Here is an 18,651-nt window from a genome sequence, read left to right as displayed (position 1 = left end):
AATATCTCATGACCTACAATTCGGAGCGTCGTCTCTCCCAATCTCCAGTTGCACTGGAATCCCCCGTATCGTATGTAATGTGGACTGGGCGGGGTGGGTCTCTGCTGCCCCTCTCCTCCTGTCCCGAGAACGAGACAGGGCTCCAACCTAAACACCTGCTGGAGCTGTCTGGCCCTCTCTCTCCCTCTCTCTCTCTCACTCTGTCTGACCCTGTGCTTTCTCTCTCTCTCTCTCTCTCACTCTTTCTCTCTGTCTATCTGGCCCTCTGCTTTCCCTCTCTCACTCTCTCTTTCTCTATCTCTCACTCTGTCTGGCCCTGTGCTTTCTCTCTCTCCCTCTCTCTCTCTCTCACTCTGTCTGGCCCCGTGCTTTCTCTCTCTCTTACTCTCTTTCTCTCTCTCTCTCTCTGTCTATCTGGCCCTGTACTTTCCCTCTCTCACTCTCTCTCTCTCACTCAAATTCAAATTCAAAACGCTTTATTGGCATGACAATTTGTGAAGAAAGTGTTGCCAAAGCATACAGTGTCTAAAACTCATCAAGACTAAATAACAGTCATAAAAGAAAATCTGTGAATACATATATATATAGAGAGAGAAAAAACAAACACACACACACACACACACACACACACACATACACACACACACACACACACACACACACACACACACACACACACACACACACACACACACACACACATAAACTCTCTCACTCTCTCTCTGTCTGTCTGTGTCTTGTGCTGTCCCATGTGACACATTTATGGCAGCTATGAGAAGAATTGTCCTAAAACGGCAACTGCCTGTCATTTCTGTCAAAGGGGAGACCGTGTCAGTGTGTCAAAGTGACGGACGGCACGGCACGACGGTGCTGTTCAATTTCCTGACGGTCAGTTGGACAGAGACTGACTGGCGGCGAGCTAGAGATATGAGGGGTATGTGTGTGCTGAACAGCTTTACTCATTAAATCCTGGGCCAGGGTGATCATGCTGCATTGCACTCAATCAATTAATAATTCATCTGTCTATCTCTGTCTGTCACCTTCTCTACCTCAGGCTGCGCATGTGTGTGTGTGTGTGTGTGTGTGTGTGTGTCTGTGTGTGTGTGTGTGTGTGTGTGTGTGTGAGTGTCTTGTATGTGATATGCATATTTGAGTGATCATATAGCTATTCATCTCCATGCATGTCGGCAGGTGTGTGTTTTGTATGTGTGTGTTTATGTGTCTACACGTATGTATATTTGCGTGTGAGCAGGCACACATGTGTGTGTGTGTGTGAGCTTCCTCTGCAGAAAGGGTGTGCATGTTTTCCTCCCTGGCTGTGAGAGACTTCATACACCCTCCCCACAGTCCCCACATTCATCAGCCGTGCTGCGCTCACTAGTCTGTGTATACATGGAGATTAACCAGAGGATTCTATGAGCTCCGAGCAAACTGACCAGAGAGAGAGAAACCTTTAGGCCACCCCCCCCCCCCCCAACCCTGCAAAGCTGGCCAGCTACTGTAGTTCTAACTGGTCACTCTGCTGCCAAGCAAGTCCACCCAGTGCAGAGCAGCATATTAAAAGATGCTGTGAGGGTTAGAGATAGGATGTGGGATATGGGGGGAAGGGCTGACGATCTCTCACTGCCATAGCTACATAACAGCTCTCTCAGAGGGCCAGGGTGGAGTGGGGTGGGGTGGGGTGGGGTGGGGGTGGTGGAGGGCTTGGTCAGCATCTCATGCCTACAGGGGTTCTGGTGCATTATTTAACAGAGACAGTGCTACAAATGCATACAATAAAAGATAGCTTTGCAGGAGCAACACTACAGCCTCGAAACTGATCTAACACATTACAACTCGACGAGATGGACCTCCTCGGGCAACACAATGCACACATTGCTTTGTCTATCCCCCCCCGTGTCTGTGTGCATGTGGAGTGTATGTGTGCACATGAACTATCGGATGGTTAAATGGTCATGAATGATTCATACATGCTATACCATAGGTGGGATCATAAGGTATTTTTGCACAGAAGTACTTAATAGTCCAGTCAGTGGATTTTGTTAAGCACAATAATGGTTGAGAGTTGTTCCTGCATCTTGTGTGGGTGTGAGTCAAGTTGTGTAAGGTGCTTTTAATGCATTTGTTGATCATTTAGAAGGCCTGAGAATGAAAACAAATGAAGGGTTCAGATGCAAAAGCCTCTAAATGCCACCTATGTCAAAAATGAGATAAAGATGGTGAGGGGATGCTCTCCACACATAGTATACGCTTATCAAATAATTTAACTTCTAAACCCACTAAATACCACTCTCTTCCTGGTCTGAAATATCGATTTATAGGCAAAAACCTATAGGAGCCTGAATTTAAATGCTCATTTAAAAGAAAAGTGGTCAGACGGATTTAGAGGGTTTTGCATCTGAACTCTTCAAATGCATGAAATGGACTGCATCAGAGAAACAAAGTACATAGAGTGCCTAGCGATGCTCGGTGAAACTGTTTTTTTAGTTCTTTGAGTCCAGAAGTCCAGAAACACCTTCATTTTTCTGTTTCATTGCACTCATGTCCTAACTCCTTTTCAAATCAGATGTTGTTTTAAAAGCACTCCCCCACACTTCGGCCCATTCCACTCATTCCAGCTCCTATCTCTGCCATCAGCGTACCTGCCGTTCTCCATCTCTCATCAGGCTCATCTCGAGGGAGGCACATGGCAACACGCGCTCGCCTTGACACCGACCGATATACGCTGAAGATATTACGGCTTTTTTGCAAAGGCAACTCCTCCCTGCGCATGTGGGCAGCGGAACAAGGGAACGCTCTGTGTTGGTTAGCACGCCGCCAGGTACATAATGAATCCTTTGGAACAAGAGTGACCTACTTGTGCAGGAGTGGCGGGTGTAATTAAGTGCACTAATGGGAGCCGGGTGTTAGCCGGGCTGTCCACTCAGAGGGGGGACTTGATGGAGTGCTTTTGGGTTAGTTAAGTTCAGTTTGCGAGGAGACGAGGAGGAGGGAGCGAAGCCAAGACTGAACGAACATGTTGGATGAGGGAGGTGGGTGAGTTCGGTGGTGGTGGTGCTGCTGATGGCGGGAAATAAAGCCTAAGTGCAGGGTGTGAAAATGAACGTCACATTTTTTGTCTGTTTCTGTCCCTTACCCACAATCAGAGATGCTGGGTTTGGTTTCCATGACAACAGGCAAGTGTTTGTGATTGAGGTTTGTGAGGTCTTAGCTGCACCTGCTTACACCTGTCCCCCGCATCCCACTGCATAAATATGATGACACACCAGTATTTCTGTGTGTGTGTGTGTGTGTGTGTGTGTGTTTATGAGGTTGTTTGCAGACTGCTGACACTACACGTCGTTTCACTTCCCAAGCGTTCTCCATTACAATCTCGCAATCTCGACTACAATCTCGACTACAGTCATGCAGGCTAAGCATAGCTGAAACTGACAACAGCACGGGATGTAGAGCTGAGGGTGGGGGGTGGGGGGGTGGGTGGGGGGGGGTGTAGAAGCCCGTGTGAAGCCCATGTCTAGCTGTGGCAGCAAGTTGCATAACCTACCCTTATGACAAAACCCACAAAGCCTCAAATCTCCCCAGATATACGCTCCATGTTTCAAATGTTTTTGGAACCAGGCCGACCTGTAGATCCGTGGTTCAACAGTCCTGCTCCGGGGGTGGGTTGGGGTGGGGGAGGAGAGGAGGATGAGAAGTTCACTGACATGTGCGCTAATAAAAAACCATGATCACATCAAAAACCATGTTACATCAGCGGTGACAATTTAAGTGAATGAAAATGTCAGATCGCCTCGCTTCTCCTCGCCTCGCCTCGTCAGGAAATAGACACAGAAGCGGTAAACAAATTTCCCAGAGAACATTGAGTCGCAACCCACAGCCAGGGAGCCAGACACGAGGTGGCCCCCGCTGTTTCTCCCTGCGTAACATAATGGGAATATTACCGAGAGCAAGCGTGATCAATTTTTCATGATGTTCTATTCAGAATTCCTGAGTATGCAGCAGATATGGCTCTGGGATGCATCCAGGGAAGCTCTCTGTGTGTCCCAGAGACTCTGAAACTACAAGACTATGCATCCAGGGAAGCTCTGTGTGTGTGTGTCTGTGTGTCCTGAAGAATCCGAGACTGTAAGACTTTCGTGTTCTAAATAAAACATTTCCGCCATCTGTGTGGCATCTGAAGCAAAAGTATCATCTCAAACAGGAACTTAGTTTATGGGGTCAGAATATCCACTGGGCCGGGACTGGGCCGGGAGCTCTGTGAAGGCTCTCGTATCTCACTAGGAACTCTATGAAGTGTGACGATTTTCTTTTTCTCAAGATTGACTTTAATCATCTTAGGAAACGTTGAAAGAGAATTTGCAATGAAAAGGAAAAAGACTGATGAAGAAAACTGATGAAGCACTGCTTTCCATCCCGTCACGAAACTTGCGTATGGAGGTGTGTGTGTTTGTGTGTGTGTGTGTGTGTGTGTGTGTGTGTGTGTGTGTGTGTGTGTGTGTATGTGTGGGGCGGGGGGGGGAGGGGTCTAGTAGACGGGGTTTCTTTCCTTGCAAATATTGAATCATAACACACTGGCATGTCCTCAGTGCTGCGCTATGTCTCAATGGAGCTCTTTGAGTGAATGAGACATTTTTTGAATGTGCGCATTGATGCTTCTCCACAGTGGGGTCACTGTACGGCCCAGTGGAGCCGATTCACATCGCAACCAGCTCAGAGCCATGGGGTGACAGTCACATCCAGCCATTGTGTGTGTGCAGCAGCATTCTCAGGGGCCTCCAGGGGCCACACACACACACATGTCTAAATGCACACACACACACACATACACACACACACACACACAAACACACACACACACACACAAACAAATTCCTCAAAATCAACACACAGAAACACACACAGTACGCAGAAATAAAAACACACATCCACACACATTTCAGAAACCTTGTGCCAGGTTATGCAATAAATGCCCGCATACAGGAGTAAAGAGGACACACACACACATACAGGCCTAAGCACACACACACCCTCACCCCACCTGTCGTGTGACACAAAAGGCAGGAATGTGGCTGTTCACATGTGACGGACAGGCTTGTGTCGTCTGAGCCATGCTGGAAGTAAATTATGGCGTCTTGATTTCATCTTTAGGACAGCTCTGAAAGATGGATGTGCATAGCGTGTGTGTGTGTGTTGGTGAGTGTGTGTATGTCTGTATGTCTATGTGTGTGTGTGTTTACATGTGTATGTGAGTGTGTGTTTCCAGTTGTAAAGGGCAGTGAGTGGAGGTTGCGTACATGCCCTGGGGGGTTGTGTTGGTTTAGCTGCTGTCTTGAGAGGTGCTCAAGTGCTTTCAGACCACTGAGAGAGTTCACTGTGCAATAAAGAAGAGCCTTTTGTAATGCAAACTAAACCTTGACTGACAAGTCCAAGTATTCACTCTATGTCCATTTATAGTACCTGCTGAGAAGACCAAACATAGCAATAACTCGCTTTGACAAAAGCTAAATAACCACCCTTCTCAAACAATTGGTATTGTATGCTGTGACATGTCTATGGGGTTTGTACTTACAGGCAGAGCATGGAACATCTACAAATGTCTATGTTTGCCAGAATTTAAGACAACATATAATTATACTAAAATAATACACACACACACACACACACACACACACACACACACACACACACACACACACACACATGCCCACGCACAAGTATAGACATAGGAAAAGAACAAAGGTAGAAAAAACAAGGTAGGCTATGCTTGGGTTCCCACTGTGATAAAGACAATCCAGTGTCTGGCTCCTGAGATATCCCCCCCCCCCACCCCTCTACACACACACACACACAAACACACACACGCACTCTAACCCACTCACAGCCTGTTCAAAACCCACTACTTGCAATATGCAGCTGAAAGAATCTGCTGACTTCTAAGAACCTGCAACTGACTGCTCCAGTTTTTTTTCCCACACAAAGAGGAAAACAACAAGGAGCCTTTCCCATGCGCGGGCCATCGTTCCTCAACAGCGTCCCCCACCGCAAACCGCCACCATCGCCACCGAGCCCCACTCAGCTCCGCTGGGTTACACTCGACATGCCTGGCAGGCCCCTCCACTCCACTCCGACACAAAGGACAGGCCAGGAGAGACAGGACACGGCCTTGAGTGCACTATACTTGAGTCAGGTGGATGATGGCGAGGTGATGCTTCCCGAAAAGGGACCAGAGAGAGAGGGGGGGGGGGGGGGCAACTCTTTGTTGATTTAATAAAACCCCATTAAGGTTTCATAGGGCAGGAGTAGACGTTGTGTACTGAAGGGAAATGAACACACAAAGCTAGCAAGGCAAACTGTGATAAATTAAACATGGCTTGTTCTCTCAGACAATGCCGCTCATGACAGCTACATGGAGGCGTGAGCCAGATCATTTACGTAATAGTCTTATCTCAGTCCCCCAAGCAGCTGTTTGTCAGAAGTATGAATAATCTTGTATAAAGTTTGGCAACTCACATGTCTCTGAAACAACTCATAGAACAACAGATCATGTCTGTCAATAAACAACCACTGATTCAAGCCCTATAAAAAATGGATCAATATTCAAAAGTATACATGACAAAAAACAATGTTCAGAAGAAATATATACTTTTAACCCACTGTAAATTTACACCACTGTAACCATGTGTCACATGTCATGCACAGTTCATATAACCAAAGACAGGCTCAACTTAGCACTCAAATGTCAGACGCCAGACACAAAGACAAAGTCAAGCGATTTGGGTGGCTACCCCACTTTGAAATTCACAGCACATACATAGCAATTGGGGTTGTGTCAAAAACAATTTTCCTATCAACAAATACATCTCTTCTTTGTCAACAGCAGCAGTCAGTTCAAAGATGGCATTTAGATTTCTCTCCCCTCAGAGGACCCTATCACAGCGAGTCTAAATGTCAAAGGAACACATCCAACTCTGCAAGGCAAAAATACATAGACAGAGAGAAAGAGAGTGTGTGTGTGTGTGTGTGTGTGTGTGTGTGAGAGAGAGAGAGAGAGAGAGAGTGAGAGATGGACAAAAGTCCTCCAAATGTTCCTCCCTGAGGTAAACCGTCTTATGAAAGCAAAGAGAAAGGGGAAAAGGGGAGATTCCATTCTCCACTATTTCATTACGCCAGTGAAATCTTTTACAAAAGAATGGCTTTCTCTCCCAATGGTCAGTGCAGGGTTATTATAGACAAATATGATACAACACATGTGAGGACAAACAGCACTTGTCTCAGCCAGGGGGAATTCACAGAGGCCAGCCTCGCACCTGTTGACTCCAGCGGAAACATTGCCACAGGCAAACCAACAGAACCCCCCTCCCCAACAGATACACACACCCACACAGAGACAGATACACACACACACACACACACACCCACACACAAACACACACACACACAGAGACAGATACACACACACACAAATACACACACACACACACACACACACACACACACACACACACACACACACACACCCCTAGGGACCCTGTGGAAGGCATACACAGCTCTCAGGTCATGGGCAATCCGAGCCTCCTCTCACACACTCTACAGCCATGTAACATAAACATGACCCACCCCCGTCCATTACAGCAGTCCGGCCAAAGCCAGGTCTCTCTCCCCCGAGAGAGAGGGCGAGTAAATGAAATCTAGGCGTTGCCTGATTGATAGAGTAAATAGCCCATGATGACATTAAGCCTGTCTGAGTAGACTGTACACACACGCACACACACACACACACACAGGTCTCTCTCTTCAAGCTGATGCCTACTAGGCAGCCACGGCGGCTAATCCCATCCAAACGTAATTATCTCCCCTCCACAAGGCTGCCTGCTTCACTGAGCATCTCTCTTTCTCTCTCTCTCTCTGAATAAAGTACTCTCTCGCTCAAAAAAGTTGCCATTCTCTGACAGCTTTCATGGCCCCACAGCTTCTAAAGAGCCCTGTGAGCTCTCTGGTTGGGAGCGTGGGATATTCTCACAGAGAGAGAGAGAGAGAGAGGAGCTTCGGCTGACTTCAGCAGCAGGTAGTGTGTAGCTGTGCTCGCACCCTTCTCCTTGTGGCCATTTCAAATGTCAGTGACATTCGCTGTCTGCTGTCACAGGTTGAGGCTGGTGAGGCCAATGCAATCTGACGTGCTAAAACAGCCTTGACCGAACATAGGGACATGCCGAGATGGGACACAATACACACAGTTCACACACAAACACACACACATTCAAACTCTCATCCTCTACCTCTCTCTCTCTCTCTCTCAACATCTCAATCAATGTACTTCACTCTTCCTTTACCCTTCCTCCCTTCTTCCTTCCTCATTCTCTCACTCTCATAACCCTCTTCCTCTCTCATTCTCTCTCTTTCTCTGACCCCTCTTCCTCTCTCTTTCTCTCTCTTTCTCTGACCCCTCTTCCTCTCTCTTTCTCTCTTTCTCTGACCCCTTCCTCTTTCTTTCTCTCTCTGTCAATCTATCTACCTCTAGCTCCTTACCTCTTTTGCTCTCTCTCAATGTCTACCTCCCTCCTTCTCTTTCCCTCTCCCTCTCTCCCTCCCTCCCTCTCTCTCTCTCTCTCTCTCTCTCTGTCTCTCTCTGTCCCTCTCTACCTACCTCTACCCCTCTCTCTCTCATTCTCTCTCCATGTGAGAGTGAGTGAGGCATGAGCAGAAGTCAGAGATAAGTATTTGATGAATGACATGGCAGGCTTACCCTCCGTACGCTCCAAAAGTGAAGCTCCTCTTCCTCTGCGGCATGCCTGCTAATGGGGGCAGCGAGAGTCAACTCCGCTGAGACTCAGCGAGCGAGTGAGCGGCCAGGCGAGCGGGACAGAGAGCGAGAGAGCGAGGGAGCAGGCGACCCAGCGAGGGGACGAATGAAGCGAGCGACTCACTGAGTGCAGCCTCTGGCACTGGCTCACTGGACAGGCAGGCAGAGGGTGTGTGTGTGTGTGAGTGAGTGTGTGTGGGAGACGCCGCAGAGGGTGTGTGTGAGTGTGTGTCCCTTCCCTTCCCTCCTCCCCCTATGGCTCTCTTCCCTCCCTCCCTACCTCCCTCTCTTCCTCTGTCTCACGCCTCCTTGACAAATAAGGGGGTGGGAGTGTGTGTGTGTGTGTGTGTGTGTGTGGGGGGTGCGTGTCAAGGCAGCGAAGGAAAACTGACCACTTGTAGTCACCTGGGTAACAAGAAGGTGCCCTCTTCACTTGCTTCCTGTGATTCTGTAAACACCCCCCCCCCCCCACACACACACACCTCCTAAAAAAACCCACAGACAGACTGCATCTGAGTGTCCTTATGAGGAGAGAAGGTGAAATAGAATCATTAGTGGCCAATGAGAAACCCAATCTCACTCTGAAGGGGTGCAATAAGACGCGGCATGGGGCCTCTGAGCAGGGCTCAGGCTATTGATGCTGAAAATGCATTTGTGTTTAGAAGGCACTGAACTGGAGGGAGAGCTTGCTACTATAGCCAACGGGGGGAAACACGCACACAAACACACACACCCACACACACACACACACACACACACACACACACACACAGTGAAAGGCGATATTTGCAGAAGTCATGTACAAAGGGCTTCACTTCCTCTTAAGAAAAAATGAAACTGTGTGAGGGTAAGATAATAACAAAGCAGCAGCAGACAGCAATTCTGCAAAAGAAAAGTAAAAGAGCCTAGAGACACCGCAGACCGCAGTGAAACGGACGCTGGAGTCTTCTTACTGTCTCCACTGAGCACCGGGGAACAGACACTGGAGGTTTCTTACTGTCTCCACTGAGCACCGGGGAACAGACACTGGAGGTTTCTTACTGTCTCCACTGAGCACCGGGGAACAGACACTGGAGGTTTCTTACTGTCTCCACTGAGCACCGGGGAACAGACACTGGAGGTTTCCTACTGTCTCCACTGAGCACCGGGGAACAGACACTGGAGGTTTCCTACTGTCTCCACTGAGCACCGGGGAACAGACACTGGAGGTTTCTTACTGTCTCCACTCAGCACCGGGAAAGCACTTAGGAATTATGTTGCAGTAAGTCAGCTGGTAAAACTAGAAGGGGGAAGTTGCACTTTTGCTTCCCTCTTCCTGTCAATCAGCTGAAGAAACAAGAGTTATCTTCAACCTTCCTCTCTAGGGAGATTGGCAGGAGGCTGCACCAATCAAATCAGGGACATGATCTCATGGGGCGCGGACTGGCAGAGATCCTTGTCCTCTGGCCGTCCCATTTACTGGCCCAGCTCTGCCCAAGTCACTCAGGCTGTCAAGGAGGGGGGCTCTGTGATTGGCCGCCATCCAGACAAAGCCTTTGAGTCAAATCAAAGCTACAAGTAGACTTCCTTCCCCTCTTTCCCCCTCTCATCTCTTTCCTCTCTCTCTCTCTCTCTCTCTCTCTCTCTCTCTCTCTCTCTCTCTCTCTTTTACTCTCTCTCTCTCTCTCTCTCCCCTCTTCTTTGTGTGTTATCAGTGAGAGATATCAGCCAGGCGTCCAGCCGGATAATGAGTTCTCAGATAACTCTCAGATTCCACATTCTCTTATCGCTGTTCCATCTGCTCCTCATCTCAACAGCACTGCCAAGGTCAGGGGGAAAAGGAATGAACCGGTGTCAGGGCAAACACATTTGCACAATAGAATTGTGATAGTGAAGTCGTGTGATACAGAGGACAGCTATCAGACTGTACGTACCACTGAAAGAGCTTATCGTTCAACGACTAGGGCACACTGTCCAGTAGCCCTGGCAACAGATTTGTTGTGCTGTTTGGTATAGTGTGGCCAAGTGTGTGGGGCGTAATAAAACCCACGTCTGCAGGACACAGGATCTTTCATATGCAAAGGGCCCCTCGTTTCTTCTTTATGCATTTGGTGATGTATTGCCAATCAGCGACGCGTGTGGAGAGGCAAGCCTCACTCAGCACAGTGTTCCGTTTCACCGGCAGGAAATTTCCTCTTCAGGAATAAATTACCACTGGGCCCCGCCACAGAGAGAGAGAGACAGAGAGAGAGAGAGAGAGTGAGAGTGAGAGAGAGAGAGAGAGAGAGTGAGAGAGAGAAACTAATTAAATGTGCAGTTTTGTTTGCAAAGCTTTTGCCAAAGCTCCAGCCACTGTGATTCATCATGCTATAGTGTTATAACCCAATACTGATTTGCACTGTGTGAATGCTCATTGTTCAACCCTGACAGACTTGCACATATCAATCAATCAATGAGCAAACTTCTCACTTGTCCAATTCACCGACGGACACTCTGGACTTTACGCAGCTCCTCCAAGTAAATTCCAGCCGAGTCCAGCGAGACAAACTAATGAGGGTGCTGATGTACGGACGCATTTTTTTCCAGAACATTCTATTCATTGGCGAAATGTCACGCTTGGTTAGGCTGCCCATTAGAAGACCGAGAGGCACAACGCATTCCACGGCCAATCACAGATCCTTCCCCCGAGCAAAAAAAAAAAACTGCCGACACAAAGACACAGTTGTTTATGCCCTGTTTTTTCTACATTATAAAAAAGTGTGCTGCTCAACTCTGCCCTGTTTGCTATGGCTCTTTGGCAAAACAGGGTTAATTATACAAAAATATTTGTGCTCTATCATGAGATAAACACATTGCCTGTGACTGCAGTGTATGTATGTAAAGGGCCTGATTGAACCATGAGGCTTTCATTGAGTTATATTTAGTTAAGATAAGGTGGCGGAGGTAGGTGGGTGGATAAAATGGCTGGTAAAGGAGTGGGGTGAGTGTGTGTGTGTGGAGGGTGTAAATATGTGTGTGTGTGTGTGTGTGTGTGTGTTTGGGGTTGAGGCCCTGAAAATGTGAGGTAAATATGGTCAGAAAGATGTGTATCTGACCAGTCATTTTAATGTCATCCCCCGCGCGCAGAGCCAGAAGGAGGACAGTGGCAGACACCCAAACAGCCAGACAGCCGGCAAGGGCAACTACAAGCCCAATCCTCTCTATCAAACTGAGCTTCACACACTCATGGCCCCCACCCCGACGCCTCTGAAGCAAGCCACCCATGCGGCTTCAAAGGAGGCTGCCAGTACTGAGGGCTCAAGACTGTTAGCACCCAAGTGATGTTAACTTTTCAACTGGGGGTGAAGGGGTAGGCTACTGAGGATGTGTTTGTGTGTGTGTGTGTGTGTGTGTGTGTGTGTGTGTGTGTGTGTGTGTGTGTGTGTGTGTGTGTGTGTGTGTGTGTGTGTGCGTGCATGCATGCGTGCGCGGCTTCACAATCACAACCTGTTATACACAATGCTCCGTCTTCTTTCACGTCGAAAGTGTAGGTATATATCGGTTTTCAACAAAGAGTGAATAGTAAGGACCTTGGCATGCACAATGCCATGACAAAGTACTAAGTTTTTGCACTTTGGTTAAAGTGTAGAAAGTAATGTTCACTCAAAATGTCTTATTTTCCATATTTTTTGTAATGCTTTTAAATAATATGTGAGACATGAATCACAGTCAATCACTGAGGCTACTGAGGTGTGTGCGTGCGTGTGTGTGTGTGTTTGTGTGTGTGTGTGTGTATGCGTGTGTGTGTGTGTGTGTGTGTGCGTGCGCGCGTGTGTGTGTGTATGTGTGTGTGTGTGTGTGTGTGTGTATGTGTGTGTGTGTGTCCATTCCACTCCTGTCAATTTCTCCATGCCTCAGTCCCATGGGAGGGAGGCTACAGCACCTCAGACACACACAGTGTCTTTTCATGGAACCCTTTTCCAGAAGGTGGCCATCACACATTACAGAGCAAGAGAGAGAGAGAGAAAGAGAGAAAGAGAGAGAAAAAGAGCTAGTCCTAGAACAGGCCCAGCGTTCAGGGAGGCAGGAAGGAGGTTGCTCTCTCTCCTACACACACAAACACGCACACTGACTCAGAGTCACGAACCATACACCAGAGAAAGAGAGGGGGAGAGAGAGAAGGAAGGAGAGAGAGAAAGAGAGAAGACAGGAAAGAGAGAAAAAAGAGAGGGAGGTAGAGAGAGAAAGAGAGAAGACGGGAGAGAGAGAGGGAGGTAAAGAGAGACAGTGAGGCAGTCACTTATTTGCAAGCACTCACCCAGAGATGTACTCCCACAAACCAACGCACTGCATCAAAGTCACACAGTAGGCCATAAAAGAGTTATATTCATGTGTACATGCACTGATGATTACACACGAATACACACACACACACACACAAACATGACCACACTCACATATATCAACAGTGATGGCAGAATACAGCCATGCATACTATTAACACAGTCTTGCATGTGTAGGCTTGTATGAAAAGAATTAGCAGAAGACACAATAAACAGCTTATTACTGTATATCTGAACTAACTGCTGGCCATCATCAAAGGATCAATGTAAATACACTTACCCCAGTCTATAGACGAGGTGCCAAATGAATGACTTTATCAGTGAGCACACAATCAAGATCAAGTTTTTTTCTCTCTCTGTACTCAACGCGCCGTGTTGAATTCCTTCGGATCAATGCCACTACTGGCCTGGCAGTTTATGGGCAGCCGTGATAGGAAGTGGCCTCCTCGGCCATCGATCGGTGTGCCAGTGCAGGCCAGATCTATTCTGCTCTAATGGATCCTCAGCAGTGCTACACCCCACCACACACACCAACACACACACACACACACACACACACACACACACACACACACACACACACACACACACACACACCAACACACACACACACCAACACACACATACATAGATACATAGACACGACACACACAAAAACAGAAATACACACACACATATACGACACACAAACACACTTGTACACCGTCCCTCATCTAATGGATCCTCGGCAGTGCTACACACACACACACACACTTGTACACCATCCCCCATCAACCCCTGGTCAGTAATGGCCAGGTCCTTTGGGCACTGGAGGCTGCCTGCACATGTCTCCACACAATCAATACACAACCTGCCACCATAAAGATACGAGTGGATACTGACTACTGAGACACTATATGTGTGTGTGTCTGTGTGTGCAAACACTCGCTAACACACAAACCCCAAACACACATAGGCACACAGGGCCAACAGCCCGCAGCAGTAACACATTGGCTGTGACGTTGGCCTATTTCTTGCTCTTTCTTCACAAATAATAAGGTGAGAGACATAGTGCTTTTTGGTGTGGACAACAGATGAGTGTGTGTGTGTGTTCTTTTCATGATGTCCACAGTGTGTGACAGACTTGCCCAGCTCTCTCCACTGAGGCCTGGATGGCGGAACAGCACCAAAGGCTATCTGAGGCAACAGTGACCCCTGCTGCGCATCACGACTCTATTTCAGAGAGGTCTCTGCTTCTCTGCCCAGCCGTCACAACACCCCAACCCGCCCACCCTTGCCTTCACTGCAGTCAAAAATCCTCAGATCTAAGAAGAACTTGTGTAGAATTTGGAGATGTGTATGTGTGTGTGTGTGTGTGTGTGTGTGTGTGTGTGTGTGTGTGTGTTTGAGGATGGGAGGCACTTAAGGACTCCCACTTTTTATCCCACAAAGGCGCGTCTTTCTCCTCCTCCTCGGGCTTGATTAAGTCAGCTCCGATTTTTACTCGGGCCCGCGAGTCTGAGTATGACTGGATTACCTCACATACACTCGCCCTCACTTTCCCTTTCTCTTTTTTTCTCTCTCCCTCTTTCTCTCGCTTGGCAGCTGAGACGCCTCCTGTTCTAACACTTCTGCTTTCCTCAGCCCACCACTCCTCCCCATTCTTCCACCTCCTCGCATCTACACTCCTTCCTCCTCCCCTCCTCTCCGTCTCCTCTCCTTTCACCTACTCTCCTCCCCGTCTCCTCTCCTTTCACCTAGGCAGGAAGAGGAGTCGGGAGCAGAGTGGAGAGGAGGAACAGAGAGGAGAGGAGTAGAGGAGAGGAAGAGAGAGAGTGAAGCAGTGAGGAGTGTAAGAGGAGGAAATGGGGCAGTGGAGACGACAGTGAGGGAGAGAGGGGGTGTTAGTGGCTCAGACGGCATGGATTCTCTCTCTCTTCTTTCTTTCCTCTCATTCTCATTCTCCTTCTCTCAGTCTCTGACATTCTGTCTGTCCCTCTCTCTTGCTCTCTCTTCCCGTCTCTCTCTCTCACACACACACACACACACACACACACACACACACACACACACACACACAAACACATCTCTATAAAGCAGCCCAGCAGCACCGGTCTCATTCGGACTTGTCGCCTGCCTCTGTTTCCAGGGCTCCCCTTCACACAGGGACACCCTTGGGGTGATAAAGATGCTTTTTCAGAGTGTGTGTGTGTCGGAGAAAGTGTGTGTGTGAGTGTGTGTGTCGGAGAGTGTGTGTGCGTGTCAGAGTGTGTGTGAGTGTGTGTGGGTGTCACTGAGGCACCGGCACTTGCTCACAGCCTACATGCACATTACACATCAGGGGCCCGGCCACCCCACCACACACAGCCTGATGGACTCCACACATCCACACTCCTCCAGCATCTCCAGAGTGTCCCAGGGAAAATGTCATGGCCGGCCATGGCTTACTTATTTATAGATACTGACAGACTCCCGCATGTCCAAACATGTAAGCCTCAGTGGGTCGTTCGTTATGGTCAGAATAGGGATCAGCGGGCTATTGGTTGAGGACAGATCTAAATGCGTGCATGCGTGGTGGTGATGGTGATGGTGGTTGGGGACGGTGGGTTCTGCAAGATGCTATGAGTATGAATAAAATGCCTTAGAGGAGGTTTGTCAGGGAGATAATATTCTGCTCTGGCTTAAGGAAGGAAGAAGGATGGAGGGAAGAGACATAGGGAGAGGGGGGATGAGAGAGACAGAGGAAGAGAGAGAGAAGTGAGAGACAGAGGGAGAGAGAGAGATACAAAAGGATAGATTTGATTTTCGTAGTGTAACAACAGTGTTTTTTAAACTGCTGATTGCGTTATTGTATTCAGCACTGTTATTTTCTACTGCAGTTCACGGCTGTGTTCACTGTCATTACAATACTTTATCAACATGTTGTGGTTCACAAACCGCAACACCAATCACAGCAAGTGACTGCATTTAAAGAGTAAGAAAGAGACAGAGAATAAATATAAGATTAAAGGTACAGTCGGTGATTGTACGCGATTTCAAGCCCATAACATTTTTTGTTACATTCAGCAATCATCTCCTCACAACCCGCGAGCTGCCCATTCCGTGAGTACACTGTAAAAAACCCAGTCTCTGTAGGCAGCCCAGGCTCTGAAAACTGGAAACAAAAAGTGGGGGCAGCCTGTCCCCCAAATTAAAAATTAAAGCCTGTGTGGAGAGTTTCTCTGGGAGTAATGAAGGGAGGGGGGAGCTACCTGGGGTGTTTTGTTTGGTCCTTGGTTAAAGTATAGTGTGTTGCTTTGGAAAACAGCGTCTGCTAACACACTTAAATATAAACATCAACATAAACAAACACAACTTCCTGCGCAATCACTGACTGCGCCTTTAAACCCTTAAAGGAGTACCGGAATGTTGAGAAATGAACGTTCTAAAGAATATCTGGGTTCATTGAATTCAACATAGAATTTTAGAACCTTCAATTGTTGCGGAACTTAGAATGTTCAAAAACCTACACCTTTAAGGGTTAAAGAAGAGACTGAAAAGTGAGTGAAAACGAGCTTGGCCATCTTCAGCTGTCATGCGTGAGCAACATCACCCTACTACATGACAAGCAAATGACAACAGGAAAAAAACGAGAGGCTCATCTGTCTCGAGACACATGCAGTGACAAGGCGACAGAGAAGTGAAGGCCCTGTGGGTGAGATTTCTGCGCTCTACGGAGGAGACAAGCAGACCGTGAGTAGGAGGCCACTTTAGCTCTCGACATGCTGGGAACATAAAAACCAATGCATCATGGGTAACATTCAAGGTGTGAAATAACACCACAACTGTGATCTGGTTGTGCTCGGATAGCAGGTGAAAACTAGAGCGGATCAGCTAATATACGCAATGCAGAACAGAAAAACACAATGCATCTCTAAAATACATTCAGATCGGACTCAACCCCATGTGTATTAGTACTCAGTCTCACACAAATAATAATGAAGCAACAGTTGAATATATTTATATCTGGCTCAATAACCATAACTACATAGTTAATACTGTAACAATAACAATATCTATAACACTGGTGTGTACATTTACTGTACATCAGGGTCAATAACATAAGTACATAGATAATGCTCAGTCCCACTATACTAATGATATTTATGTAGAACTGGTGTCTATCTACATTCAGATCTGTCTCAAGAACATAAGTACATAGATAACACCCGGGCAGTCACACAGTAATTATGATGACATAGTTGGGGCTGGTGTCTCCTGGGAGAGTCCAGTGGTGACACACGCCATAGCACTTGTTCTCCTGTAGCACATCGGCAGGAGCATACGTCTCATAATGAGCTACAGCTAAAGGTCATGCTCTCAGGGGACACCATGCTAATCAGACACACACACACAAAGATATACAGACACACACACACACACACAGATATACACACACAGGGACACACACACACACACACATACAGACATACACACACACACGCACGCGTGCGCGCACACACACACACACACACACACACCATCTACTCTCTGCAGGGCTGGGTCTAGCCTGACAACACATTGTGTAATTCTGATACAAGGTCTTCTCACTAATCTGTTTGTCCAGCTGCGGGCCTCACTCTTGAGGGGTTCAACACGGCGTAACTATGGAGCCAACAGTGGCTCGTCGCACTCAAACCATCCATATTTTGTGCTTTTGTCTCTGGACTTTGAAGAATGCACATTTCCTATCTGAGGAAACGGATGTTCGAAACTGGCTTGCAAGGCCAAGGCCATAGTGACCACTATTCAAACTATGCCGTCTCATTACATTGAGGTACTGTTGATAAAACAAATAGCAACATGTCTAGTCGAACAGACTAAATTATATATCTAATTAAAATTCCAACCTGACAGCTAAATAAGACATCCAATGTATTGTTAAAGACATTACTATAATATCATGTTAATTACTTGTTGATGATACATAGTTTTTAATGACAACATCCTTGCCATTCCTACATTTCTTTTCTAGGTGTTTTTGGTTTTGAACTAATTGTAAATGTAATAATTATTAAAAAAAATACAATTATGTACCGATAATAAATGTTCCATACATTAAAGGTAAAAATCCAGTTTGACTGATTTTTTTACACACCACCTGTATTTCACCTGCCTTCTTTGAGTCCTCTGAGGTTGTTTTCTTTAAACAGTCTGGGGTAAAATGGGATTGTTACATTAATTTCTCTCTTATTGCACTTATATTGCCATAATATCTTTGGCATAACTTTCCTGTAGATACAATTACACAATCCATCAGAAGCTAAATTTAGCCACTGAAAGTACAGCCCTCTCTTCTCCAAGCTAAGCTAATGAGACACTTGTCTTCAATTAGACTCACACCAAACCTTTATTCACAGAGAAAGTAAATCTACCGGGAATTGACCTAAATAGTAGGCCTTCAATTGGCACTGACATTATGAATAAGCTGTTGAAGAGGCTTGCTACAGCCAGCAATACTGTGATTAACTATTAAAAAAGAGTACTTAAATCACACAAAAACATGGAAAACTGCTTTCAATAAAAATACAA

General features: G+C 47.1%; 1 protein-coding gene across 6 annotated transcripts in view; it reads right to left on the bottom strand.

Annotated features, from left to right (window-relative positions):
* rap1gapa (RAP1 GTPase activating protein a) overlaps nt 1–8,976 on the bottom strand; it is an 83,806-nt gene extending 74,830 nt beyond the window's left edge. For all 6 annotated transcript variants that reach the window (XM_076277181.1, XM_076277183.1, XM_076277185.1 and 3 more), the window contains exon 1: nt 8,744–8,976. In XM_076277181.1, coding sequence (XP_076133296.1) covers nt 8,744–8,787 — 44 coding nt within the window. In that variant the 5' untranslated portion in view covers nt 8,788–8,976. The remainder of the gene's footprint in view (nt 1–8,743) is intronic.
* Nucleotides 8,977–18,651: the final 9,675 nt, after the last annotated feature.

The sequence above is a fragment of the Alosa pseudoharengus genome, unplaced genomic scaffold (genome assembly GCF_046254945.1).
Source record: "Alosa pseudoharengus isolate Yale_2024_CS ecotype anadromous, Long Island Sound unplaced genomic scaffold, YU_APseudo_1.1 YU_APseudo_1.1_scf_9, whole genome shotgun sequence".
Taxonomy (NCBI): Eukaryota; Metazoa; Chordata; class Actinopteri; order Clupeiformes; family Clupeidae; genus Alosa; species Alosa pseudoharengus.
Note: the sequence above shows the minus strand (reverse complement) of the source record. Positions and strands in the feature narration are given on the sequence as shown.